Below are 27,490 nucleotides of genomic sequence, written 5' to 3' on the forward strand. Positions count from 1 at the left end.
TAGTCTCCCCCATATAAGTCCTGGGTGGAGCTTCTCTCTCTTTCTGCTGGGGTCCAGTGCAGTCTTGTCTAGTGTGTGTGTCCAGAGTGTTGGAGACCTCAAAGTCCAGTCCTGCAGCCGCCATCAAGTCAAGTAAGATAAAGTCACAGCTTTATGAGTCAAGTCAAGTCAGTCCCTGTCATCTGTCAAGTCAGCGTGGTCTGCATTCAATTGTCCAGTCCTACTACAAGTCCCAGCAAGCCCTTAAGGTCTCTGCGTCACTGGTCACCTCCTTGGGCCCTGGCTGAAGTGTATAGACTTTACCATCTGTCTACCCTCATTAAAGCTACCATTGTCTGTAACTTGGCATCGGAGTCTTTATTGCCCGCCTAGCCCAGGATCAAGTGGTATACCTTCGGGTGGTTATAGGCTTAACCATGCCCTGGCGTCATGAATACAAGGGGTTAATGCCATCTGCCCCTAGGGTAACATCTGCCCTCCTCACACCCCGCCACCACAATACCGTACTATAACAACTGATGATATATATATATATATATATATAACCATCTCTACGTGATTGACACATCGTGTGTGATAAGTCAGGGATGAGATAAAGTTGGCAGAGGGTTCCCTTTTCCTATAACCTCACAGAGCGACTCTTGGGGATACATAGTGGGATGAGGGGGTACAAAGGACCAGGATCATCCCACAAAAACCCACCAGGGGTTTCGGCTACAGATGCTGCACCCTTGGTGGGAGGAGGGGGGGGTTACACCACACGATCCAACCAGATGGTGAGGTGTAGGCAGAAGTCTGACCCCAGATTACAGGGAAGGTTAAGGGTGTGTGGGAACAAACGCTGAGTATGGCTGTGAATCTTTAACCCCTTCCCTTTAGAATATTCCGGATCTGTGATATATCACTGTCTATCATTTCAGCTGTGGCTGTACTACACGCATCATGACGCCTGATGTGAGAGCTGCAGCTCATAATATCGCAAGGAGGGGATACATACAGATCATAGGCCGCTTAAAGGGACAGAGCCAGTATTGTAGTGTAATTGGATTCATGGTGTCCTATACAATCGTCCAGGTGCCATTGTGTTAATCGTCGATGTACCGCGCACCAATAGGCTGAGATTGTTTGTTTTAGGGCTGGGGCCCCCAGTTCACTCATCTTTGTGAGCTGGGAACTGTACAGTAGGCTGGGTTCATACCACGTTTTTGCCATACTGTTTTCAATCAGTTTTTTTTGTTTTAAAAAAAGAATTCGGTTGCAGTACGGTTTTTAAACCGGAGTCAAAACCGCGGTTTTGTCTCCGGTTTATAAACCATACTGCAACCGCATACGTTTTTTTTTTAACATGGACGTCAATGGGAAACGCACATGTATATGGTTCCATACGGGAAACCGTATACGGTTTTTACTTTGCGCATGCGCATTTGCATCCTAAAGTCCCCACCCAACACCACTCCCATTAAAAATTGACAAAATTTTCAAAAACAAATGTTTTTTTTATTTATAAAAACGGACGGAACCGTATGCACTTTTAAAAACCGTATACAGTTTAAAAACGCATACGGTTTACTTTTTCCCATACGGTTCCATCCGTTTTTTTTCCCCATGAATACAGTATGGCAAAAACGTGATGTGAACCCAGCCTAAGGCTGCATTCACATCTCGCTTTGCAATACAGGTCCCGTATCCCGTTTCTGTACAAAAAACGTATGTCTCCAAACCGGACCCAAACGTATGCAACCGTATATACCTCCTCATGTTTTTACACCGTATACGCTTTGAAAATGAATGTCCGTTTGCATATGTTTTAATACGGTTTCCTTGAAAAAAAACGGATACGGTTTTATGTTTGTCAACATTTTAAATAAAGTTCTTCTTTTTTTATTGAATTTCCCAAAAATTTTAAAAAATAAATGAAAAACAGTATTGTGCAAACCGGATGTAACCGTACGCACATACGGTTCAATACGGTTACCATAGGACTCCATCTTAAAAACTCCAGTTTTTGACGGGACACAAAACCGTAGTAGACTACGGTTTAGTGTACCGTTAAAAATCGTATAAACCCGTAAATGATGCAAAATGCACATAACCTGATGCTACGGTTGGCATACGGTTTACAATGAAAAGTCTATATATACGGTTTGCAATACGGTTCAATACGTTTTTTTCACTGAAACTGGATACAGGAACCGTATTGCAAAAACGAGATGTGACCCCAGCCTAATTGGGTACAGGATGAGTGCAAAATATTAATGAGCACCCCTTCTCCTTCCATGAAAATTTTCATACCCCCAATATATAAAAATGGAAAAGAGGATCAAACTAACCCCCCAACACACACAGATACCCCATAGAGTGCCAACTGCATAAGCTGCCATACAGAGTCTCAGATGGAGTGCTTCCACAGAAATGCCCCCATACAGTGCCCCCTACAGAGATGCTCCCCTCAGTGTGACAACTGAAGAGGTTCCTATACATTGTTTGGACCTCAGGTGCTCCTATAGATAACTTACCACAAAAATGCCCAAAGAGTGCCAGCTACCTAAGTCAATGTTTCCTAACCAGGGTGCCTCCAGCTGTTGCAAAACTTCAACTCCCAACATGCTCGGACAGCTAAGCCTTAAAGGGGTTCTTTGGTGGAAAACCTTTTTTTTTTAAATGAACTGGTGCCAGAAAGTTAAACAGATTTGTAAATTACTTCTATTAAAAAATCTTAATCCTTTCAGTACTTTTTTAGCAGCTGTTTGCTACAGAGGAAAATCTGTCCACAGTGCTCTCTGCTGACACCTGATGCCCATATCAGGTACTGTCCAGAGCAGGAGAAAATCCCCATAGCAAACCTATGCTGCTCTGGACAGTTCCTGACATGGACAGAGGTGTCAGCAGAGAGCACTGTGGACAAGACAAAAAAGAAATTCAAAAAGTAAAGAATTTCCTCTGTAGCATACAGCTGCTAAAAAGTACTAAAAGGATTAAGATTTTTTAATAGAAGTAATTTACAAATCTGTTTAACTTTATGGCACCAGTTCATAAAAAAAATAAAAAGGTTTTCCACCGGAGTACCCCTTTAAATGCCCCTTTAGAGTGCCTGCTACAGAGATGTACTCCAGAATGCCAGCCTAAGAAGCTGAGCCTTGAGTACCTGCCACAAAAATGCCCCCGGTGTGCCAACCACAGATGCAGAGATGCAGCCATACAGTGCCTGAGCCTCGGATGCCACCACACAGTATCTGCCTAGGTGATGTCCCACTTATTGTACGGCTTCTCAACCTTAGATGCCCCCTAGAGTGCCAGTGCTCCATGCAGTGTCATAGTCTAGGTCCTGTGGGGGGACTATACTGCCCCTAATGTGGGGGAACTATACTGCACCTAATGTGAGGGAACTATACTGCACCTAATGTGGGGGTACTACACTGCACCTAATGTGGGGGAACTATACTGCACCTAATGTGGGGGAACTGTGCTGCACCTAATGTGGGGGAACTGTGCTGCACCTAATGTGGGGGAACTGTGCTGCACCTAATGTGGGGGAACTGTGCTGCACCTAATGTGGGGGAACTGTACTGCACCTAATGTGGGGGAACTGTACTGCACCTAATGTGGGGGAACTATACTGCCCCTAATGTGGGGGAACTATACTGCACCTAATGTGGGGGAACTACACTGCACCTAATGTGGGGGAACTGTACTGCCCCTAATGTGGGGGAACTGTACTGCACCTAATGTGGGGGAACTGTACTGCACCTAATGTGGGGGACCTGTACTGCACCTAATGTGGGTATACTGCACCTAATGAAGGGGAACTATACTACACCTAATGTGGGGGAACTATACTGCACCTAATGTGGGGGAACTATACTGCACCTAATATGGGGGAACTATACTGCACCTAATATGGGGGAACTATACTGCACCTAATATGGGGGAACTGTACTGCACCTAATGTGGGGGGACTGTACTGCACCTAATGTGGGGAACTATACTGCACCTAATGTGGGGGAACTATACTGTACCTAATGTGGGGAAACTGTACTACACCTAATGTGGGGGGAACTGTACTGCACCTAATGTGGGGAACTGTACTGCACCTAATGTGGGGAACTGTACTGCACCTAATGTGGGGGAACTATACTGCACCTAATGTGGGGGAACTATACTGCACCTAATGTGGGGAAACTGTACTGCACCTAATGTGGGGGAACTATACTGCACCTAATGTGGGGGAACTATACTGCACCTAATGTGGGGGAACTATACTGCACCTAATGTGGGGAACTATACTGCACCTAATGTGGGGGAACTATACTGCACCTAATGTGGGGGAACTATACTGCACCTAATGTGGGGAACTATACTGCACCTAATGTGGGGGACATATACTGCACCTAATGTGGGGGAACTGTACTGCACCTAATGTGGGGGAACTATACTGCATCTAATGTGGGGAACTATACTGCACCTAATATGGGGAACTATACTGCACCTAATGTAGGGAACTATACTGAACCTGATGTGGGGGAACTATACTGCACCTAATGTGGGGGACTATAGTGCACTTAATGTGGGGGAACTGTACTGCACCTAATGTGGGGGAACTGTACTGCCAACCTAATTTGGGGGAACTATACTGCACCTAATGTGGGGGGAACTGTACTGCCAACCTAATTTTGGGGAACTATACTGCACCTAATGTGGGGGAACTGTACTGCACCTATGTGGGGGAACTGTACTGCACCTAATGTGGGGGGACTGTGATGTCAACCTAATGTGGGGGAACTATAAACTATGAATAAAAAACAAACAAAAGAAAACAAGTTTGGATCACTGAACTGTTGCTGTTTTCTTCTTTTAAAACAAAAGATGTTAATTAGTTCTGGCAACTGTATGAGTTGTTTTTCTAAACTTAAACCTCAGTATTCTCTGTTAATTGCTGTGCTGGCACTTTGAGGGAAAACAAGTTAGCGTGCATTACGGTTTGGGCTCAAAAAGGTTCGCCATCACTGGTCTAGGATGTCCCCAGCACCAACCTCAGCCTTAGGGCACTTGCCACATAGATGCCCCCAGTGTGCCAACCCCAGATGTTCTGTAGTCTTCAATGGTGAAGCCCCCATGGAGCTATAGACTATATTAAAAAATTATGGAATTCCCCTTTAAATTGCTAATTTTGACAGTAAAATGTCCTAATTCTTTGGTCGGTGGAGGGGGGGTGGGGGGGGCAACACTTTTGAAGCCGAGTCGTGCACGGTGTGAATAGGCGGCCGGACTCCGGTTCATCACGTGTGAAGGGCCATAATGGACGCTGAGGGTGTAATTCAGGCCCGGGCCCTGTGATGTTTCGCCCCAGATTTATGTGTTCTCGTAATTCACCGTGATGGTGCCATCAGTTTGGTGAAGCTGTAAAGAGAGATTGACCTGTGGCGCAGAGCCTGAGGGAGTCGTCTTGTCCCCAGCGCCGCACTCACGCCGCTCTCCGGCCTCACCAGCGCCTGTCGCTTTTTTTTTCTCTCCCCCCTTTATAATTAAGAATTGATTTGTGACCCCGAAGTTAATGAGGTGACAGAAGTCTGAAGGATTTCTGGACGGGTTCCAGCTCTTTCTGGCACCACGACCCCTCTGCTTTAAACAGCCCCAAATGCTCATTTGTTCTTTACCGCACCTCAGGGACCGCCGCACCGACACCCGCCCCCCCCCCCTGCCCCTCCAGTATATACAAACCTACAGGAGGAAAATGGTGGCTGGTACAACTCCTCCAGCTCTTGTTTACTTAATATTAACGCCAAAGGGGTTGGCAACGTCTCAGAGAGCAGGGGACTGGGCAATGGCTGGTGGATTTTGGATGGGGTGCGGAATATGGCAGCTATATTGGGTGCCGGGGGGTAGCAACCCTAAAAAAGATGCCAATGTCGCCTCCTGAAGAGCTACTTTTCCATAAATTAATATTGCAGCCTTTGGCTGTTCGGGCATGCTGGGAGTTGTGGTTTTGCAACAGATCGACTTCTAAGGGATCAAGTTACAGCTGCCCATAGAAGTCTGTGGAGTGGGCTGAAAAGAAACAAGGGGAAAATGCTGCTGAATGCTCTAGCAGAGTGTTTCCACACCAGTGTGCCCCCAGCTGTTGCAAAACTACAACTCCCAGCATGCCCGGACAGACGGCTGTCCGGGCATGCTGGGAGTTGTAGTTTTGCATCAGATTACCTTACTAAGGAATAAAGTTACAGCTGCCCATAGAAGTCTGTGGGGTGAACTGAAAAGAAACAAGGGGCACACGCCGCTGAATGCTCTAGGAGAGTGTTTCCCAACCAAGGTGCTCCAGCTGTTGCAAAACTACATCTCACAGCATTCCCGGACAGCCGTTGGCTGTCTGGGCACGCTGGGAGTTGTAGTTTTGCATCAGATTACCTTACTAAGGAATCAAATTACAGCTGCCCATAGAAGTATGTGGAGTGGGCTGAAAAGAAACAAGGAGCAAACGGAGACATTAAAAAAAAGCTGCTAAATGTTTTAGAGCAGTGTTTCCCAACCAGGGTGCCTCCAGCTGTTGCAAAACTACAACTCCGGGCATGCTGGGAGTTGTAGTTTTCCATCAGACTACCTTGCTAAGGAATCAAGTTAAAGCTGCCCATAGAAGTCTGTGGGGTGGGCTGAAAAGAAACAAGGGGCACACGTTGCTGAATGCTCTAGCAGAGTGTTTCCCAACCAGGGTGCCTCCAGCTGTTGCAACAACTCCGAGCATGCCCGGACATGCTGTCTTCAAATAGAACCAGTCCTGGTCATGTGATGGACACACACTTGCTCAGCTCTATACAGCAGTTGTAGCAAAACTACAACTCCCAGCACTTGTGTTTTAAAATCTCTGCTTGCTGTCATGCTACAAGAATATGTCCTAGTCATGTGCTGGACACCTAGGTGCACAGATCATTACCGTACGGTTATCCATATAGCCATATGTGTGTGTGCCTCATGGGTTTCAAGATCTCTGCTTGCTGTCATGCTACAAGAATATGTCCTAGTCATGTGCTGGACACCTAGGTGCACAGATCATTACAGTACTGTTATCATTCTGTCTTGTATCAAGCCATATGTGTGTGTGCCTCATGGGTTTCAACATCTCTGCTTGCTGTCATTAAGAGACAATCTGTTCTGTCATGTGTTTCCTGGCTCATTATAGTACGTATTACTTGTATTTGAGTCATGCATCTGTGTGTTTCAAGACCTCCGCTTGCTGTCATTCTACAAGAATCTCTCCTAGTCATGTGCTTGACAAATAAGTGCATAGATCACTACAGTACAGTTGTCATTGTCTTGTATCGAGCCATATACCTGCATGTCTCATGGCTTTTCCAGATCTCTGCTTGCTGTCATTAAGTGACAATCTGTTTTGTCATGTGATTGATGTACATTTCATATATCTTTACAGTAGTTATCCCTCTGTCTTGTATTTGAGTCGTGCATCTGTATGTTTCTCCTGGGTTTCAAGACCTCTGCTTGCTGTCATTCTACAAGAATCTCTCCTGGTCATGTGCAAGACAAATAGGTGCATAGATCACTATAGTACACTCATCAATCTCTCTTGTATTAAGCTTTATACCCGAGTGTCTCATGGGCTTCAAGATCTCTACTTGCTGTCAGTGACAATCTGTTCTGTCATGTGACTGACGTACAGTTTCACGGCACATTATAGTAATTTTAACTGTCTTGGATATGAGTCGTGCATCTGTGTTTTGCCATGGGCTTCAAGACCTCCGCTTGCTGTCATTCTACAAGACTCTCTCCTGGTCATGTGATGGACACGCAGGTGGTACAGTTCATTACAGCATTGTCATCACTGCGTCTTGGACTGAGCTCTGTATACCTGTGTGTCTGATGGGTTTCAAAACCTCTGCTTGCTGTTATTGAATAAGGCTACGTTCACACTGGGGAATTTCCGAGCAGAATTCAGCTCAGGAATCGTCATTCTGCTGCATAAAGACATCGGTGTGGATGCGTTTTCTGCTGCACCATCCTTAATGCTGAATTTCTGCGATGGAAATTCTGCACCGTGGACCGGCCGCAGCGCCAAGGTTCCTACTGATTAATCTGCGTCCGAAAAAAATTCTGGCCTGAGATTCCAAGAGCGGCCTGCGCTGACTAAATCCATCGGAGCTGTCCCGACGTATTTCGTGCAGATTGCGCCGAAATTTCATAGTATGAACTTAGCCAAAGAATGAACATGTTCAGAGCTGACTGCATTGCAGTCAATGGTCACCGTGCAGATCTGTGTCGGCAGCGCCCCCTACAGGTGCAATTCTCTAGTGTGAGAGGGCCCATTCATACGGTGGACTGTTTGACCATTCAGAAATGTGCCGTCTTTCCCAGTCTCCTGGAACTCTTCGGGAGACTGGGAAAGCTGGGTGGCATGCACTGGGAAAGCTGGGTGAATCCCCTGAGGCAGCTTGTCCTCCCGGCACTCCTTATATTTAAGACATTGGGCGAGATTTAGCAAAACCCATAACAAACCAATTAAATCGCTTCTTTCATTTTTGAAAAGGCCTTTAGAAAGTGAAAGAAGTGATCTGATTGGTTGCTATGGGCAACTTTTCCTCTGCACAGGTTTTGATAAATCTCCCCCTTTTTTTTGTGACTGTAATACATCAAGCACAGTGTTTCCCAGTCAGCGTGCCTCCAGCTGTTGCAGAACTACAACTCCCAGCATGCCCGGACAGCCGTTGGCTGTCCGGGCATGCTGAGAGTTGTAGTTTTGCATCAGATTACCGTGCTAAAGAATCAAGTTACAGCTGCCCATAGAAGTCTGTGGGGTCGGCTGAAAAGAGACAAGGAGCAAACTGAGACATAAAAAAAAGCTGCTGAATGTTTTAGCATAGTGTTTCCCAACCAGGGTGCCTCCAGCTGGTACAAAACTACAACTCTCAGCATGCCCGGACAGCCGTTGGCTGTCCGGGCATGCTGGGAGTTGTAGTTTTGCAACAGCTGGAGGCATCCTGGTTGGGAAAAACTGGATCGGGCCTAAGGATCTAACACCTGACCTAACTACAATTCACAAAGAACTAAAGCGCACACTCGCGGAACATAATTCAAAGTATCAAAATTTAATAAATTCGGTCAATTCCCCCCAAATTTTAGCATTCATTTTTGGTTTTGCTACCAAATCCTCCAAAGCTTCGGAGTTGGTAGAATCCTCCTCGGATCATATAATTCTAGGTCGATAAAGATGCGGATAATGGACAGAATTCCAAGCAGGATGGGTTTAGGATTTTATGGTTTGCACAGAACGGGAACAGATGGGACGTATTTCGCAGGGAATTCCCAAACATGACACGATCCCGCCATAGGTTGTGGCATAGGACGATTGCCAGGGGGGTTTGGGACCAGGAAGAGGGGTCGTGCGGCAGCCGACCCGTGTAGGGGGACAGGAACCAGTGTGGATTTTATGCGCAAAAAATAAAAGCTAAATGTTAAGTATCAACATTACCTAGAAAAATGTAGAACGCTGTACGATGTAGCAGAGGTGATTAGACGGACGTGCATAGTTGGGCCGGCAGTTATCACGATGCGTTATACTTTGGGGTTCACAAACTTTCTTCATCCCAGGGAACCCCAAAACCAGCTGCAGACTCCAATGCAGAACTATACATCACAAATCCAGTGTTGCGATGCCGTGCGCTCTTCACAAGAGATGCAACCATCAACGCTCGACGAGTTTCGCGCACGACGGTTGTGGTTGCCTCGGCAGTAAACGAACAGTTGAAAAGGGGTTGTCCCCCCCCATCTCGCTGTTTCAGTCACTTTTCCCGGCCGCAAGAGGTGGTTGGAAATGATGCAAGTAGCCGAAGCAGGGAAATTTCGCAATTTACATAACTCCAGTTGACTTTAAAGGGGTACTCCGGTGAAAAACAATTTTTTATTAAATCAACTGGTGCCAAAACAGATTTGTAAATTACTTCTATTTAAAAATCTTAATCCTTCCAGCTGCTGTATACTACAGAGGAAGTTGTGTAGTTCTTTCCAGTCTGACCACAGTGCTCTCTGCTGATGTTTGCTATGGGGATTTGCCCCTGCTCTGGACAGTTCCTAAAATGGACAGAGGTGTCAGCAGAGAGCACTGTGGTAAGACAGAAAATACATTAAAAAAGAAAACAACTTCCTCTGTAGTATACAGCAGCTTATAAGTACTGGAAGGATTACAATTTTTAAATAGAAGTAATAAAAAAAATCTGTTTAACAGTTGATTTAAAAAAAATATATATATTTTTTACCCCTTTAATGGAATTTTTGCAAACAGTGACACTGTTTACTTGTCTTCCGTGATGTAAACTGCGTAGCTCGCGGGGCTTTGCTGCGTTGCGCCAGTTGTGTAACTTCCCTGCTTTAAACACCAATTCACCTCTGCTACATCTGTTCCTTTCATACCCTACTAGCCTCGTTCACACGGAGGAAATTCTGAGCGGAATTTCGCAAGAGTTTTCAGCTCAGGAATTTCGCTGCAGCAGAGTCCCATTGATTTCAATGGGATTCTGCTGCACTGTGCACATGGTGAAAACATCTGCCGCCGAAATCCCGATTCTGGCGTCAGCAGAGGGAATGGACAGGTCTTTTCTTTCTGCGGATTCCGCTTGGAAATGCATTGCCATCTATGAGATGACCTGGCCAAACAGGGGGTTCTAGGACCCACACTAAAAGCATTACAGTAGTCTAGATCCATGGCCGGGTAAGGACGTGCGTTTGTAATACGGACGCAAAAGTGTCCATATGACTCGTGTAAAGCGGCTTTATTTTTTTTCTTAATAACCCAGAACTACACGAAAACTTTAGAACTATGATGCTTTTTTGGCTAAACCCACTGTTCGACTTGATTTAAAAATTCACTTGCAGTACCTTTTCTTGCCAGTGCATTTTTTTGGATACATTTTCTATAGACTCCCATGCAACAGCGCCCCCAGCAATAGTTGGTAGTGAGATAATTGCCCTGATTAATTTAGGTAACAGTCCTAGAATTGGTCCTATACTTCAGCACATAACCCTCCTGATCTAGGTTGGTGCTTGGATGCGATTTACATTCATAAGACTCCTCTTAGAGGGGCCTAACGCTGCCCTATAATCAATATACACGCTTTATTGGTGCTCGCCCGGTGGCGGCGGCAGAGGCCAAGACCGGGACTGGAAGTATTTCTTGAGACCTTGAAGATTGAGAGGTGGGAAGTATGGCGCAATCCTCTTCCGTATCCACCACTTGCCCTCGGAGGCATGTTTACCCCAGAGGCGGCTGAATTTGTATCGGAAGTGCTCTCCCCTGATCCACCTGTAGGGGTCAGAAGAAGAAGAACATGAATATAAAGAGTTACAGCAGACAACAATCAAGGTGACTCCAACTGTTGCAAAACTACAACTCCCAGCATGCCCGGACAGCCTTTGGCTGTCCGGGCATGCTGGGAGTTGTAGTTTTGCAACTACACGAAGGTCCATAGTTGCAACCAATTTTTTTTTTTAAATAATCACTATAATATATAAGTACCAATTATTACCAACTATATATAACCATAAAGTGATTTTAGTACCTACCTATCAGACAGTAATGGACATACTTGGAAAGGATCCTTGCTTGTTTTGGGGCTAAATGGCTATGTTGTGCGATTACCATAAAGCTGGGGTTATCTTTTTGTGAAATGGCTATTTCCTGTTGGAGTTCCCTCTCTCCAACTACAAGTCCCATAATCCCTTGTTTGTAAGTGTGAGGTCACTTTTCTCCCTCCCACACATCAGCCACCCTACCCATTGAAACACATCTGTGCTGCCTTCCATGCAATAGACCAGTGTTTTCTAACCAGGGTGCCTCCGGCTGTTGCAAAACTACAATTCTTTGCAGAATAATCTCCCTCCCACCGAGTGGTCGCTCCACCTATTGAAGCAGACAGGCTTTCTCTGATCACCTGACTAGTGATGTAATGTCTTGGGACCCTGCACCCTGGGAAAAACTGAGACGACACTCATTTTGTATGCTGTTAAAAATAAACATTGGGGCAAAAATCTCAGAAGAATTGCAAGACCACCATGAAACACAGGTACAGAAACTATATTATGAACTACACTAACTTTACAGCCTCTGTAGCATAGTCAAAAAAAAATTTACTTTAATACCCCTTAAATCTCATTAAAGAAAACAACTAGCGTGACTCCGTAAACTTTTTGCAGTGGTCGGAGATTTATCAACTGCGACTTTTTAAAAATTGAAAAATGTTTACAAATTTATGTGCAAACACCTGCAAAAAAAATATATATATATCCACCTGCAAAAAAATAAAAAAATAAATATATCCACCAGCAAAAAAAATAAAGAATAAAAATATAGATAAAAAAAAGTCACAAATATACACCAGTCGAGGCTTGGCTTAGCTTTATGGTATGTGGGGAAAAGTTGCTAAATTTTGTGCAATGGGATAAAACGTTGCAAAATATAGTTTCTGTATCTGTGTTTCATGGTGGCCTCACAATTCTTCTGAGATTTTTGCCCCAATGTATATTTTTAACATCATACAAAATGAGTGTCGTCTCAGGTTTTCCCAGGGTGCAGTGCAGCCCAAGACATTACATCACTAGTCAGGTGATCAGAGAAAGCCTTTCTGCTTCAATAGGTGGAGCGACCACTGGGTAAGAGGGAGATTATTCTGCAAAGACTTGTAGTTTTGCAACAGCTGGAGGCACCCTGGTTAGAAAACACTGGTCTATTGTATGGAAGGCAGCACAAGTGTGTTTCAAAGATGTAACATTTTATGCAATGGGATAAAAGGTGGCATAATTTCAAGATATGGGATATAAAAAATTTGCAAAGTTTTGCGCAATGGAATAAAAAGTTCATCAAGAGTCATTACAAAGATGTCCTACACAAGTAATAAATTAACTGTATTGAAGCATTATATTAAAAATGGAGGGATTCCACCCAGAGGGGGGAGAAAACAAACAGAAGAGGTGTCACTAAAGTGTCATAAATAGAGATGAGCGAACTTACAGTAAATTCGATTCGTCACGAACTTCTCGGCTCGGCAGTTGATGACTTATCCTGCATAAATTAGTTCAGCTTTCAGGTAATCCGGTGGGCTGGAGACTCTTTCCTAGGAATGTATCCACCTTTTCCAGCCCACCGGAGCACCTGAAAGCTGAACACATTTATGCAGGAAAAGGCATCAACTGCTGAGCCGAGAAGTTCGCGACGAATCGAATTTACTGTAAGTTCGCTCATCTCTAGTCATAAATGTTGTCTACAAACAAACAGGAGCCTAGACACTATTATTAACGTACCAAAGATAAACATCAGTTACATGCACCATAAATGAGATGTTACATAAAAAGACAACACACACACACTGCTAAAGTGCTATACTTCACCGTACGTTAAAGGGGTACTCCGGTGGAAAACTTTTTTTCTTTAAATTAACTGGTGCCAGAGAGTTAGACAGATTTGTAAATTACTTCTATTAAAAAAAATCTTAATCCTTTCAGTACTTATCAGCTGCTGAATACTACCAAGGAAATTATTTTTCTTTTTGGAACACAGAGCTCTCTGCTGACATCTCGAGCACAGTACTCTCTGCTGACATTTCTGTCCATTTTAGGAACTGTCCAGAGTAGGAGAAAATCCCCATAGAAAACATATGCTGCTCTGGACAGTTCCTAAAATGGACAGAGATGTCAGCAGAGAGCACTGTGTTCCAAAAAGAAAATAATTTCCTCTGTAGTATTCAGCAGCTAATAAGTACTGGAAGGATAACATATTTTAAATAGAAGTAATTTACAAATCTGTTTAACTTTCTGGCACCAGTTGATTTAAAAAAAAAAAAGTTTTTCACCGGAGTACCCCTTTAAAGGGGTACTCCGCCCCTAGACATCTTATCCCCTATTTAAAGGATAGGGGATAAGATGTCTGATCGCGGAGGTCCCGCCGCTGGGAACCCCCCATTTTCTCTCCTGTTGCACCCCAGACATCTAGTGCACGTAGTGAACCTCGCTTTGTGCCGGATAACTGGCGATGCGGGGTGGAGGCTCGTGATGTCACAGTCACGCCCCGCTTGTGACGTCATAGCCACGCCCCTCAATGCAAGTCTATGGGAGGGGGCGTGGCTGAACCGACGCTCTAAAAAAAACCTGGGTGCTGCTGGGGACCCCCGTGATCAGACATCTTATCCCCTATCCTTTGGACAGGGGATAAGATGTCTAGGGGCGGAGTAACCCTTTAAATTACAGGGCAGAAAGACACTGGAGCGACACAACCCCAATGCGGCGTTTCGGCAAAAACCTTCGTCAAGGGGTATCATGCTTCAATAAAGTTAATTTATTAATTTTATATTACATCTTTATAATGACCTCTAAATCGTGATTTATGGGATATATATATACACACACAGTCTGAGGTTTGTAGTTGTAGGATAAAAAGGAGCACAATTTTGCGCAAGAAGTAAACCATAGAAATTGGTGTACTAAAGTGAAATGTCAGGAAAAGGTGTGTGGTGGGACCGTCCTGCAGCCGCCGCTGAGCACTGTTCTTAATTTCTTTCAAAAACGGCTCCCCGTCTGTCTCCAGGTTGGGTGTGATTCTTCAGCTCAGTTTTTTACTGAAGTGAATGGAGCCAAGTTGTAATACCACGCCCAACCTGGAGACAGACTGGGAGCGGTTTTGGAAATAAATTAGCTCTGTTTTTATATTCCTGGATATCAACTGGATCCAGAAAGTTAAAGTTTCCAGAAAGTTTCTTCTATTAAAAAATCTTATTCCTTTCAGTACTTATGAGTTGCTGAAGTTGAGTTGTTCTTTTCTGTCTAAGTGCTCTCTGATGACACGTGTCTCGGGAACTGTCCAGAGTAGAAGCAAATCCCCATAGCAAACCTCTTCTACTCTGTGCTGTTCCCGAGACAAGCAGAGATGTCAGCAGAGAGCACTGTTGTCAAACAGGAAAGAACAACTCAACTTCAGCACTTGATAATTATTGGAAGGATTAAGATTTTTTAATAGAAGTCATTTACAAATCTGTTTAACTTTCTGGAGCCAGTTGAGATTGAGATATATATATATATATATATATATATATATATATGAAAAATAATAATTTTTCCTGGAATACCCCTTTAAGTAGCTATGACCCGTGCTGCTGCTCACACTGCGGTGGCTGACTGGACTTGTGACTAGTGACACCCACAATACCGGCCGAGTAGCCGCACAAGAGGATGTGACTTATTAGACAGGCCGAGACACCAAATCTTTACCTGGGCCTGACAGAGCAACCGAGACACACAGGCCAGGTGGAACAAAACCGTAGGGGTGGGGGGTAATGATGTGGCACAGGGGGTGGACAAGAGGGGGGGGGATAAAATGGCATGGGAGAGGATCAAGGGGGGAATGATGTGCTACAGTGGGTGATGAAGCAGGGGGAGGAAGTGAAACGTAGGTGGTTTATGGGGGAAGGAACTAAGTGTGTGGGCATGCTGGGAGTTGTCGTTTTGCAACAGCTGGAGGCGCACTGGTTGAGAAACACTAACCAAACTTCTAGACACCATGATATATATCAGTTACACAGCTCAGAATCTCCTGCATAGACATGAAATAAAATGATGACGTCCTACTTGCTGCCACCACTAGGGGCTGATGAATACTTGTTATACATTTAACTCAATAATAAAACCTAAGTCTGCAGTTAGCTCCCTCTAGAGGTGGCTGTAGGTAGACAACTTTCAAATTATCTATGGCTGTGTCTCTGAAGGGGATTTGAAGCCCTGTATCAAGATCTCTGCATGCTGTCAGTGGATGGGAGAATTTTTAATAACAGCAAATTGATGTAAACCTCGACAGACCTAACACTTCTTATTACTAAAACATATTCCTGCCCCCCTCTCCCTTCTATATACATGAACACTCGGCTAAGCTGAGCGTGAATGTGTTATCAATGTGGAAAACTAAAGAAAGCTGCTGAGATTTAGGACACATTAGAAAATGTTTTCCAAACCAGGGCGCCTCCAGCTGTTGCAAAACTACAACTCCCAGCATGCCCGGACAGCCGAAGGCTGTCCGGGCATGCTGGGAGTTGTAGTTTTGCAACAGCTGAAGGCATCCTGATTGGGAAACACTGATCTAGACACCAAGATAAAATGATGATGCTCTACTTGCTGCCACCACTAGGGGCTCATGAATACTTGTTATACAGTTAACTCAATAATAAAACCTAAGTCTGCAGTTAGCTCCCTCTAGAGGTGGCTGTAGGTAGACAACTTTTAAATGATCTATGGCTGTGTCTCTGCAGGGGATTTAAAGCCCTGTATCAAGATCTCTGCATGCTGTCAGTGGATGGGAGAATTTTTAATAACAGCAAATTGATGTAAACCTTGACAGACCTAACACTTCTTATTACTAAAACATAACATATACATGAACACTCGGCTAAGCTGAGCTGTCCGGGCATGCTGGGAGTTGTAGTTTTGCAACAGCTGAAGGCATCCTGATTGGGAAACACTGATCTAGACACCAAGATAAAATGATGACGCTCTACTTGCTGCCACCACTAGGGGTCATGCATGAAACGTCTGGTAAACCTCTGCTAGGGGTCTGTTCACACAGGGCTGAAATGCTGCAGATCAGGATTTTTTCCAATTTCCCAACAAATCTGCAGCGTTCCAGGCCTGTGTGAACATATCCCAAAATGTTTCCTTTTTTTTCTGTCTTACACAGAAGTAGTTGCGGCGGCGGCGGTGGTGGCGGTGTACTCCATATTGCCCGGTAGCAGCTGTAGGGGGGGCTGTTGGGTCTTTCATGCTGGTATCTGGCGTCCTGGTGTTATGACATCTTCCAACTGTATGCATTAAAAATTAGAAGCAATATTTAAGTTTTGGAGGGAGGGGTGTGGGGGGGAGTTTGGGTTAAATCTCACAGACAGCTGTAATTAGTTCCAGAGGGCAACAGCTGTCCCCCCACCGGCCGCCCCGTCCCCCCGGCCTGAACAGCTGAGAGGGTTTTGGAGGGAAAAACAGGAACTGTGTTTTCTGTCAAAATTAATGACCTGACAAGGGGGGGGCGGGGAATCAGCCGAAACATGAGTTTTATGATCCCGTCCTTGCCTTTAATATTGCGCCATTCGTTTTTTTTTTTTTTCCGGAGACCCCCGTCGCGGGGTTTTCCCTCCTAATTGTAAATCAAAGCGAGGACGGCCGGCAAAGGGACATAAATTCATTAAAAGCCATGAAAAAAAGCCTCTCTCGGTTTTCGGCTCAGGCCGGCGAGCCGCGGATATAGGAGACGTCCCAGTGTGGAAAGTCTACGCCAATTAATGGGCCGGGGGCTGTTTTTATTTTAATTTTTTTTAAACCGAATCTCGTGTTTCGCTCTAATTCCTCTGTGGCCGAGGTGAGATGTTTCGGCAATAGGAACGCGTGTAGGGTGGATTGCAGGCGCTAATAAACCACGCCAGGTCAAAGAGGCCGGTTAATTGGCGCATTAAACGGTGCGCACTGTGGGAGTTGGGTGGAAAAAAAAAAAGGTTTCTACGCTGCGGGCCCTGTCCTGGTGTCTGTCACGGAACAGAATTTAACTCCTTAAATTCCAATTTTATGAAAAGTTTTGCAAACTTATGTCTTGCTGTGTTCAAGATCTCTGCATGCTGTCGGTGAATGGAAGGATTCTTGACTACATAAAAACCTGAACAGACCTAATGCATCTAAAGCTTATTACTGACTCCCTATATACATGCATACTCAGCTCAGCTGAGTGTGCATGTCTTCTCCATGGGGAAAAACCCAGAGAACGCTGCTGTAGATTTAGGATAGCTACTTACGCATTAGACCAAGGTTTCCCAACCAGGGTGCCTCCAGCTGTTGCAAAACTACAACTCCCAGAATGCTTGGGCAGCCTTCGGCTGCAAGTCAAATGGAAATGTATGTTCCAGCATAACTTCCAAAATAGCTGGAGATATTTTGATAATACTCGGTACACATATAACTTTTATGTAAAATAAAAATATATGATAGTTAAATTGACCCTAATCTACCCACTTATGGGAAGGTCAGAGGTTTTTCCCTAAGTCCCATGCAAGTCTATGGGACTTCCAGTACCTTACTCCACAAGCTCTGTTCTGCATCTCCGGGTGAGTGCGTCAGTCTGGCTTGCAAGCCACACCCATACCACAAGCCACACCCTCCCACTAGGTCACATCCCCTTCTATTTTTGACCCTTTTTGTGCGTCTGTCCTGCCTGAAAGTCACACCCACTCCCACAAAGCCAACCCCTTCTTTTTTTGGCTTACAATATCTTCATTACAACCCACATGAGGATGGGATATGAGGATAAAATATGAGCTGGGGATATGAGGATAAGATATGAGGACGGGATATGAGGGCAGCATATGAGGTTGTGATATGAGGTCGGGATAAGAGGAGGGGTATGGGGCGGGGATATGAGAACAAAAGCTTCCTCCCTTCTTATTTTTCCCCTCCCACAAGGATGATGTAGGGAAAAACGGGCAATGCCGGATACTCAGCTAGTGATTTGACATATGGTGGAGGGAACCTTTATAATATAAAATATTTGTAAAATGTTACCCTGCTAGTCTCAAGTCACTCACCTGGGCGGCTCTTTCTCCTGGAAGGGGTTGAAAGCCATGAGTGAAGTTGCTGTGGGGTCATTTGCTAGTAACTTTCCGGCAAGATGTATTATCCATTCATTTTGTTCATAGGTCTGACAGGTCATGAAAGAAAGATGGGATATAGTGACATCAGTCATGTCAATGATACAGAGATCAAAAGTTCTAAAATTCACCTAAAAAAATCTATATAATTGTAAGCTTAATACATTTTTATTTGATACTTATCAGTGTAAAGGCTGCAGAGAGTCCCTGTCAAACACATATATTAATATTTATTGATGTTAAGGCTGCAAAGAGTCCCTGTTACACATATCTATTAATATTTATTGATGTTAAGGCTGCAGGGAGTACCTGTCACACACACCAATAATATTTATTGATGTTAAGGCTGCAGAGAGACCCTGTCACACACACCAATAATATTTATTGATGTTAAGGCTGCAGAGAGTCCCTGTTACACATATCTATTAATATTTATTGATATTAAGGCTGCAGAGAGAGCCTGTCACACACGTCTTTTTGATATTCATCGATGTAAAAGCTGTAAAGAGTGCCTGTCACACATATCTATTAATATTCATAGGTGTCAAGGCTGCAGAAAGTCCCGGTCATACACATTTATCAATATGTCTTATTCCATATATACACTCACAGTTATTAATGGAAGAAGGAGATACGCCATATTTAAAACAAAATGAATCGATTTTCCAAAACTTCTACAAACTGCTCTTGCATTACAGGCTACACAGAAGCGGTGTCCATGACTAGCTTAAGAGCTATACAACATAGAGATTGAATACAGCAGCTTGTGGAGTGTTTGGAGTATATATGCTCACATATGACTAATATTGTATTCTGCAGCTGTGTTTCTCTCTGTGGGCTGCGGTTCAGCCTCCCTCTCTATAAAGCATTTAATATACTGTACAGTCATGGCCGTAAATGGTGGCACCCCTGAAATTTTTCATGAAAATTAAGTATTTCTCACAGAAAAGGATTGCAGTAACACATGCTTTGCTATACACCTGTTTATTCCCATTGTGTCTATTGGAACTAAACCAAAAAAGGGAGGAAAAAAAGTAAATTGGACATAATGTCACCAAACTCCAAAAATGGGCTGGACAAAATTATTGGCACCCGTTCAAAATTGTAGAAAAATAAGCTTGTTTCAAGCATGTGATGTTCCTTTAAACTCACCTGGGGCAAGTAACAGGTGTGGGCAATATAAAAATCACACCTGAAAGCAGATAAAAAGGAGAGAAGTTCCCTTAGAAGAAGTCTTTGCATTGTGTGTCTGTGTGTGCCACACTAAGGCCAGGTTCAGACTACGGAATTTCCGCCAGAAATTCAGTTGTAAAATTTCCGTCCGAAATTCCGCTTGCAAAAATGTCTAGTGTAGTGAATGGGTTTCCGTTCACAAATTCACACTTTGGAATTTGTGAAGCAGAAAATCCGCTTAGAAAATCCGCTTAGAAATTTCCGCCTGAAGAAAGGCGGTGCTCTTTCTTCAGGCGGAAATCCGCACGGAACACATTGCAGTCTATTGGGGACTGCAGTGTCCACGCGGTCCTAGCGCCGACTGATTCAGCCGGCGCTGGCCGCACTCTGAATCTCCGGGCGGAAATTTTCTGCCTATAGATTCCGTAGTCTGAACCTAGCCTAAGGATGGACAACAGAAAGAGGAGAAGAGAACTGTCTGAGAACCAAAATTGTGGAAAAATATCAACAATCTCAAGGATACAAGTCCATCTCCAAAGAGCTGTCGAAGGACACCAGAACCAAAATTGTAGACCTGCACCAGGCTGGGAAGACTGAATCTGCAATAGGCAAGCAGCTTGGTGTGAAGAGATCAACTGTGGGAGCAATTATTAGAAAATAAAAGACATACAAGGCCACTGATAATCTCCCTCGATCTGGGGCTCCACACAAGATCTCACCCCGTGGTGTCAAAATGATCGCAAGAACAGTGAGCAAAAATCCCAGAACCCCACCTAGTGAATGACATGCAGAGAGCTGAGATCAAAGTAACAAAGGCTACTATCAGTAACACACTACGTCGCCAGGGACTCAAATCATGCAGTGCCAGACATGTCCCCCTGCTTAAGCCAGTACATGTCTGGGCCCGTCTGAAGTTTGCTAGAAAGCATTTGGATGATCCAGAAGAGGATTGGGAGAATGTCATATGGTCAGATGAAACCAAAGTAGAACTTTTTGGTAAAAACTCAACTTGTCGTGTTTGGAGGAGAAAGAATGCTGAGTTGCATGCAAAGAACACCATACCTACTGTGAATCATGGGGGTGGAAACATCATGCTTTGGGGCTGTTTTTCTGCTAAGGGGCCAGGACGACTGATTCGTGTAAAGGAAAAAATTTATGGGGCCATGTATCGTGAGATTTTGATTGAAAACCTCCTTCCATCAGCAAAGGCATTGAAGATGAAACGTGGCTGGGTCTTTCAGCATGACAATGATTCCAAACACACCGCCCGGGCAGTGAAAGAGTGGCTTCATAAGAAGCATTTCAAGGTCCTGGAGTGGCCTAGCCAGTCTCCAGATCTCAAACCCATAGAAAACCTTTGGAGGGAGTTGAAAGTCTGTGTTGCCCAGCGACAGCCCCAAAACATCACTGCTCTAGAGGAGATCTGCATGGAGGAATGGGCCAAAATAATAGCAACAGTGTGTGAAAACCTTGTGAAGACTTACAGAAAATGTTTGACCTCTGTCGTTGCCAACAAAGGGTATATAACAAAGTATTGAGATGAACTTTTGTTATTGACCAAATACTTATTGTCCACCATAATTTGCAAATAAATTAATTAAAAATCAGACAATGTGAATTTATGGATTTTTTTCTCATTCTGTCTCTCATAGTTGAGGTTATAACTAGGGATGCACCGATATATCGGCGGCCGATACATATCGGCCGAAAATAGCTATTTCGGCAAAATGCCGAAACAACTAAAAATCTGCCGATAATGACCACCTCCCCTGCCCGCCCACAGCACAAGTTACAAACACTGCCAGTGGCAGAGGCACTCGTGGGCGGTGCAGGGGGGGCCGGCCGCAACATCTGGGGGGGGGGTTGCGCTCTCCGGGATAGGAATACTTCTTTTTATGTGCCCGGGCCGGCTCCTGTGTGTGGCTGAAGGTGGGGGCCGGCCAGCGCATATAAAACCTAATACTGTATACTAAAAACCAGGGGGCCTCCAGCTGTTGTGAAACTACAACTCCCTGCATGCCCGGACCGGCAAAGTCTGTCCGGGCATGCTGGGAGTTGTAGTTTCACAACAGCTGGAGGCCCCCTGGTTTTTAGTACACAGTATTAGTTTTTATATGCTCTGGCCGGCCCCTGCCTGCAGCCACACATGGGAGCCGGCCCGGGCACATAAAAAGAAGTATTCCTAATCCTATCCCGGACATCCCTGTGTCCCGAAAAATCATTTCGGGACATAAGGATGTCCGGCGGTCACTCACCATTCCCCGGCGTCCTCCTGCGATCCTCCCGCGATCCTCCTTCGGTCCTTCGCTTCTCCCCCTCTATGGTCGTACGCACGGGACGTCACTGACGTCTCGTGCGTACAACCATAGACACGCAGGAGGACCGCAGGATCGTCGCGGGAGAACGCACGCTGGCCGGGGCCTGGTAAGTGACCGCGTCATCTTCTTCAGTGTTCCGGTCATCGCTCCTCCGGTCCCGGCACCGGCACCTACTGCTATGGTCCATGGGCCATAGCAGTAGATGTGACCCCGGGCCGGAGGAGCGGTGACCGGAATACTGTGGGGGCAGCAGTACAGACATACAGCCTTCAGCCATACACTGTATATGGCTGGAAGTTGTATGTCTGCGGGGTGGGGGAACTGCTGACCTAATGTGGGGGGAGCTGCCTACAAATGTGTGTGTGTGGGGGGGCGGGGAGCTGCCTAATATTGGGGGGGGGGGAGCTGCCTAATATTGTGGTGGGGGGGGGGGGGGCGGGGAGCTGCCTAATATTGGGGGGGGGGGAGCTGCCTAATATTGTGGTGGGGGGGGCTGCCTAATATTGTGGTGGGGGGGCTGCCTAATATTGTGGTGGGGGGGGGCTGCCTAATGTTGTGGTGGGGGGGGGGAGCTGCCTAATATTGTGGGGGGGGGGGGGAGCTGCCTGATATTGTGGGGGGGGGGAGCTGGGAAGCTGCCTAATATTGTGGGGGGGGAGCTGCCTAATATTGTGGGGGGGGGGGGGAGCTGCCTGATATTGTGGGGGGGGGGGGGGAGCTGGGAAGCTGCCTGATAATGTGGGGGGGGGGGGGAGCTGGGAAGCTGCCTGATATTGTGGGGGGGGGAAGCTGCCTGACATTGTGGGGGGGGGGGGTAGCTGCCTGATATTGTGGGGGGGGGGAAGCTGCCTGATATTGTGGGGGGGGGGGAGCTGCCTGATATTGTTGGGGGGAGCTGCCTAATATTGTGGGGGGAGCTGCCTGATATTGTGGGGGGGAGCTGCCTACAAATGTGGGGGGAGCTGCCTAATATTGTTGGGGGGAGCTGCCTAATATTGTTGTGGGGAGCTGCCTGATATTGTGGGGGGGGGGAGCTGCCTAATATTGTTGGGGGGAGCTGCCTAATATTGTGTGGGAACTGCCTACTATTGTTAGGGGTAGCTGCCTACTATTGTGGGGGAAATGCTGACCTAATGTGAGGAACCTGCCTACTATTGTGGGGGAACTGCTGACCTAATGTGGGGGGAGCTGCCTAATATTGTGTGGGAACTGATACTATTGTGGGGAACCTGCCTACTATTGTGGGGGAAATGCTGACCTAATTTGGGAACCTGCCTACTGTTGTTGGGGAGCTGCCTACTATTGTGGGGGAGCTGCCTACTATTGTGGGGGAGCTGCCTAATATTGTGTGGGAACTGCCTACTATTGTTAGGGGTAGCTGCCTACTATTGTGGGGGAAATGCTGACCTAATGTGGGGGGAGCTGCCTAATATTGTGTGGGAACTGCCTACTATTGTGGGGAACCTGCCTACTATTGTGGGGGAAATGCTGACCTAATTTGGGAACCTGCCTACTGTTGTTGGGGAGCTGCCTACTATTGTGGGGGAGCTGCCTACTATTGTGGTGGAGCTGCCTACTATTGTGGGGGAACTCCCGACCTAATGTGGGGGAGCTGGCAATCTAATGTGGGGGAATCTAATCTAATGAGCGGAGCGCTGCATTTTACCAGAAGACGGGGAGAAGTCATTTTCGGTATCGGTTTCGGCCGGACATTTTTTTTTATTTCGGTTTCGTTTCGGTTCTGAAATTTCCATTTCGGTGCACCTCTAGTTATAACCTATGGTGACAATTACAGCCTCTCGAATCTCTAAGTGGGAGAACTTGCACAATTGGTGGCTGACTAAATACATTTTTGCCCCACTGTACATACATACATATACCCACACACATGGATACATATGCACATATACATACATTTATACACACATCCATACATACCAACAAACACACATACATACATACCAACAAACACACATACATACATACCAACTAACACACATACATACATACCTACATTACACAAACATAAATATACATACATACACACATTACACATACACACACACAAACATACATATATATATATACACACACAAACATACATAAGCACATATATACATACATATACACAACACATACATACGCACATATATATATTTTTTATTTATATATACAAATACATACATACACACACACATATATAAACACACACATTCATTTCATACATATATATGGACATACTTATATATATATATACATGCATACATACACATAAGTTGTGTTTTACATATATCGTAGATATAAAATATTTTGTGTTATTATACATTCCGTCTTACTTACTAGACGACAGAGAGAGACCTCCCAACTACTCCGATATTCTTCACCGTGTGGGTTCTTTCTCTGCAGAAGACACAGTGTACATGACCGGCAGACGAGTGAACCTAATAGACAGTTTATATAGTATATATACAGTAGGGGAGGTTCTCAAAGAATTTTGCGGGCAAAGAATTTCGCGCCACAATTTTGGACCACATTTTCAAAGAGCTTTGTGCCGCTGTTTACACTGTTCATGTCAGTTTTGTAAAAGTGGGTGTGTCCACGTATATTGTCGGCTTTACATGATATTTTCAAAGGGGTGAGAGTCCAGTTTACATCCGAAATTTCACACCAGCTTTTTGAAAGTGTAGAAATCACAGAAATGGTTGTAGTTTTATTGTTTTTTTTTTTCTTTGTTTTTTTGGGAAAAGGTCTTATTTAAGTAATTATAAAAAAAAAAGAAATAATTATTATTGAAAAGTGTTATTAAAAAAAAAAATATATATATTTTTTTATTTTTATTTTTTTCTTGGTCACTGCAAGAAACCATGGAATATTTCGTGAGATGTTTCCAACAGAATTTTCTGGGATGTAAAATTTGGTGCTGTCCGGGCATGCTGGGAGTTGTAGTTTTGCAACAGCTGGAGACACACTGAGTGAATACATTGTGCATATTGACGAGAGCAGCGCGTATAGTGTTAGGGGTATATATATATATACATATACTGACAAATACTGTACTGAATAGCTGCAGTCCTCTCAGCCTCCCTCTATAAAGCGTTTAATATAGATGTAACACAAGGCAGCCTGGGAATAGTCTCACATACTAGACAACAGAGACACATTATTATAAGAGTCCTTTACACAGGTCTGTTTTTTTACGCAAAAAGCCAACGTACTGTTAAAGTAAGCGCCACCTGGTGGCAAGCGCAGGACATTACACCAGCACCTGGTGTAACTTACCCGCCGCCTGCTGTACTTTCTGCTTCGTCAAGCACTAATAACGTATTAAATTTCATTTTTATTTCCAAATAAACCTTAATTTCCTCCCATTTTCTCCCGCCGGTAGCTTTATCCCGCGCTCCTATCCAGCTCGGTTACATCATTGGCAAACGCTTTTCCCATCGCCGTGCCCAGAGAGTGAGACGGACAGGGCCCGTGCTGTGTGCCGGAGCAGAACTGGAATGGCCGCTGCCAGGGGTGAATGACTCACGCTGAGCCCGGCTCCCAGCGGGCATAGGGAAGTGAGAGCCAGTCCTGCAGACGAGGAGACGTGTTTATGGCAGGAGCGGATTCCCCTGCCGATAAATGGAGACACGGCTGCGGACTGGATCGCGGTGTGGGATATGTGTCAGGGCGCTGCCCGCCGTGCCGACATTTGCTCCTCGGTTGGTTTACGACCTGACTCTAGCTACCAGTGGTTTGGGCAGAGACATTAGTGCCGCCTGTTGCTTGGTGGAGGGCACTGCCAACTTCTAACCATGGCACCGGTTGGCAGGCGTTTGCCTACACAGCATAAGGAAACGTTAGTAAACAGTCCAAGACGTTGGCTTCTTATACAATGGCCGCAGCGTTGATCTCTTTAACAATGCATCATGGGATGATGGGCATACCGAAATGGGCCGCTCTTATTGGTACTGGCCCTATTATTGACAGCTTCTCAATGTGCCCATGGACCTCACCCACTCCTTCAGTCCTTCCATGATGGTAGTTCGGCCAGCCTCAGCAGTGTTACCCAATCTGTGGCTCTGCTATCAAACTACAACTCCCATCATGCTTTGCAGCAAACTATATCTGACCAGTAGCTCTACAGTTGTTGGAAAACTGCAACTCCCATCATGCCCTAGACCTGACCAGAATAATGTTCTCCAACCTGTGGATCTCTAGCCGTTGCAAAACTACAACTCCCATCCACATCTACAGGGGGTCCTATATACAGGTGCAAACTACCTACAGGGGTCCAACATACAGCGGGCAAATTACCTACATAGGGGTCCTACATACAGAGGGCAAATTACCTACATAGGGGTCCTACATACAGGGGGCAAATTACCTACATAGGGGTCCTACATACAGGGGGCAAATTATCTACATAGGGGTCCAACATACAGGTGCAAACTACCTACAAGGGGTCCTACATACAGGGGGTAAATTACTTACATAGGGGTCCTACATACAGGGGGCAAATTATCTACATAGGGGTCCTACATAGAGGGTCCAAACTACCTACAGGCGGGGTTCTTACTACGGGGGACAAACTACCTACATATTGGTTCTACATACAGGGGGCAAATTACCTACAGGGGGGTCCTACATACAGGTGCAAACTATCTACAAGGGGTCCTACATACAGGGGGCAAATTACCTACAGGGGGTCCGTACTAAAGGGGGCAAATTACCTACATAGGGGTCCTACATGCAGGTGCAAACTACCTACAAGGGGTCCTACATACAGGGGGCAAATTACCTACAAGGGGTGCTACATACAGGGGGCAAATTACCTACAGGGGGTCCGTACTACAGGGGGCAAATTATCTACATAGGGGTCCTACATACAGGTGCAAACTACCTACTGGGGGTCCTAACGACAGGGGGCAAACTACCTAGAGGGAACCCTATATACAGGGGGAAAACTAGCTACAGGGGGGTCCTACATACAAGGTCCAAACTACCTACAGGCGGGGTCCTTGCTACAGGGGACAAACTATCCATAGAAGGGATCCTAACTACAGGGGGAAAACTACCTACAGGGGGAAAACGACCTACAGGGGACCCTATATAGGGAAAAACTATCTACAGGGGGCTTCTAATACCTACAGGTGACCTTGTATACAGTAGGTAAACTACCAACGGGGGGGGGGGGGGGGGGGGGTATACGGGGGGCAAAATACCTACAGGGGACCCTATATACAAGGGGTGAAATACCTACAGGGAGACCCTATATATAAGGGGGGAGGTGGTTGTACATACAGGGATCAAACTGCATGGGGGGGCAGGGTTGCCGGTGTGGTGTGTATCTGTCTCGTA

The 27,490-nt window shown here is 45.4% G+C and overlaps 1 protein-coding gene across 7 annotated transcripts in view; it reads right to left on the bottom strand.

Moving 5' to 3' along the window:
* Window positions 1–10,768: 10,768 nt before the first annotated feature.
* The window catches only part of LMF1 (lipase maturation factor 1), a 330,318-nt gene continuing 313,596 nt past the window's right edge, over window positions 10,769–27,490 (bottom strand). For all 7 annotated transcript variants that reach the window (XM_056533475.1, XM_056533471.1, XM_056533468.1 and 4 more), the window contains 2 exons: window positions 18,594–18,706; window positions 10,769–11,299 (listed from right to left, as the gene is read on the bottom strand). In XM_056533475.1, the coding sequence (XP_056389450.1) occupies window positions 11,113–11,299; window positions 18,594–18,706 (300 nt within the window). In that variant the 3' untranslated portion in view covers window positions 10,769–11,112. The remainder of the gene's footprint in view (window positions 11,300–18,593; window positions 18,707–27,490) is intronic.

The sequence above is a fragment of the Hyla sarda genome, chromosome 8, assembly GCF_029499605.1.
Source record: "Hyla sarda isolate aHylSar1 chromosome 8, aHylSar1.hap1, whole genome shotgun sequence".
In the NCBI taxonomy this organism is placed as follows: domain Eukaryota; kingdom Metazoa; phylum Chordata; class Amphibia; order Anura; family Hylidae; genus Hyla; species Hyla sarda.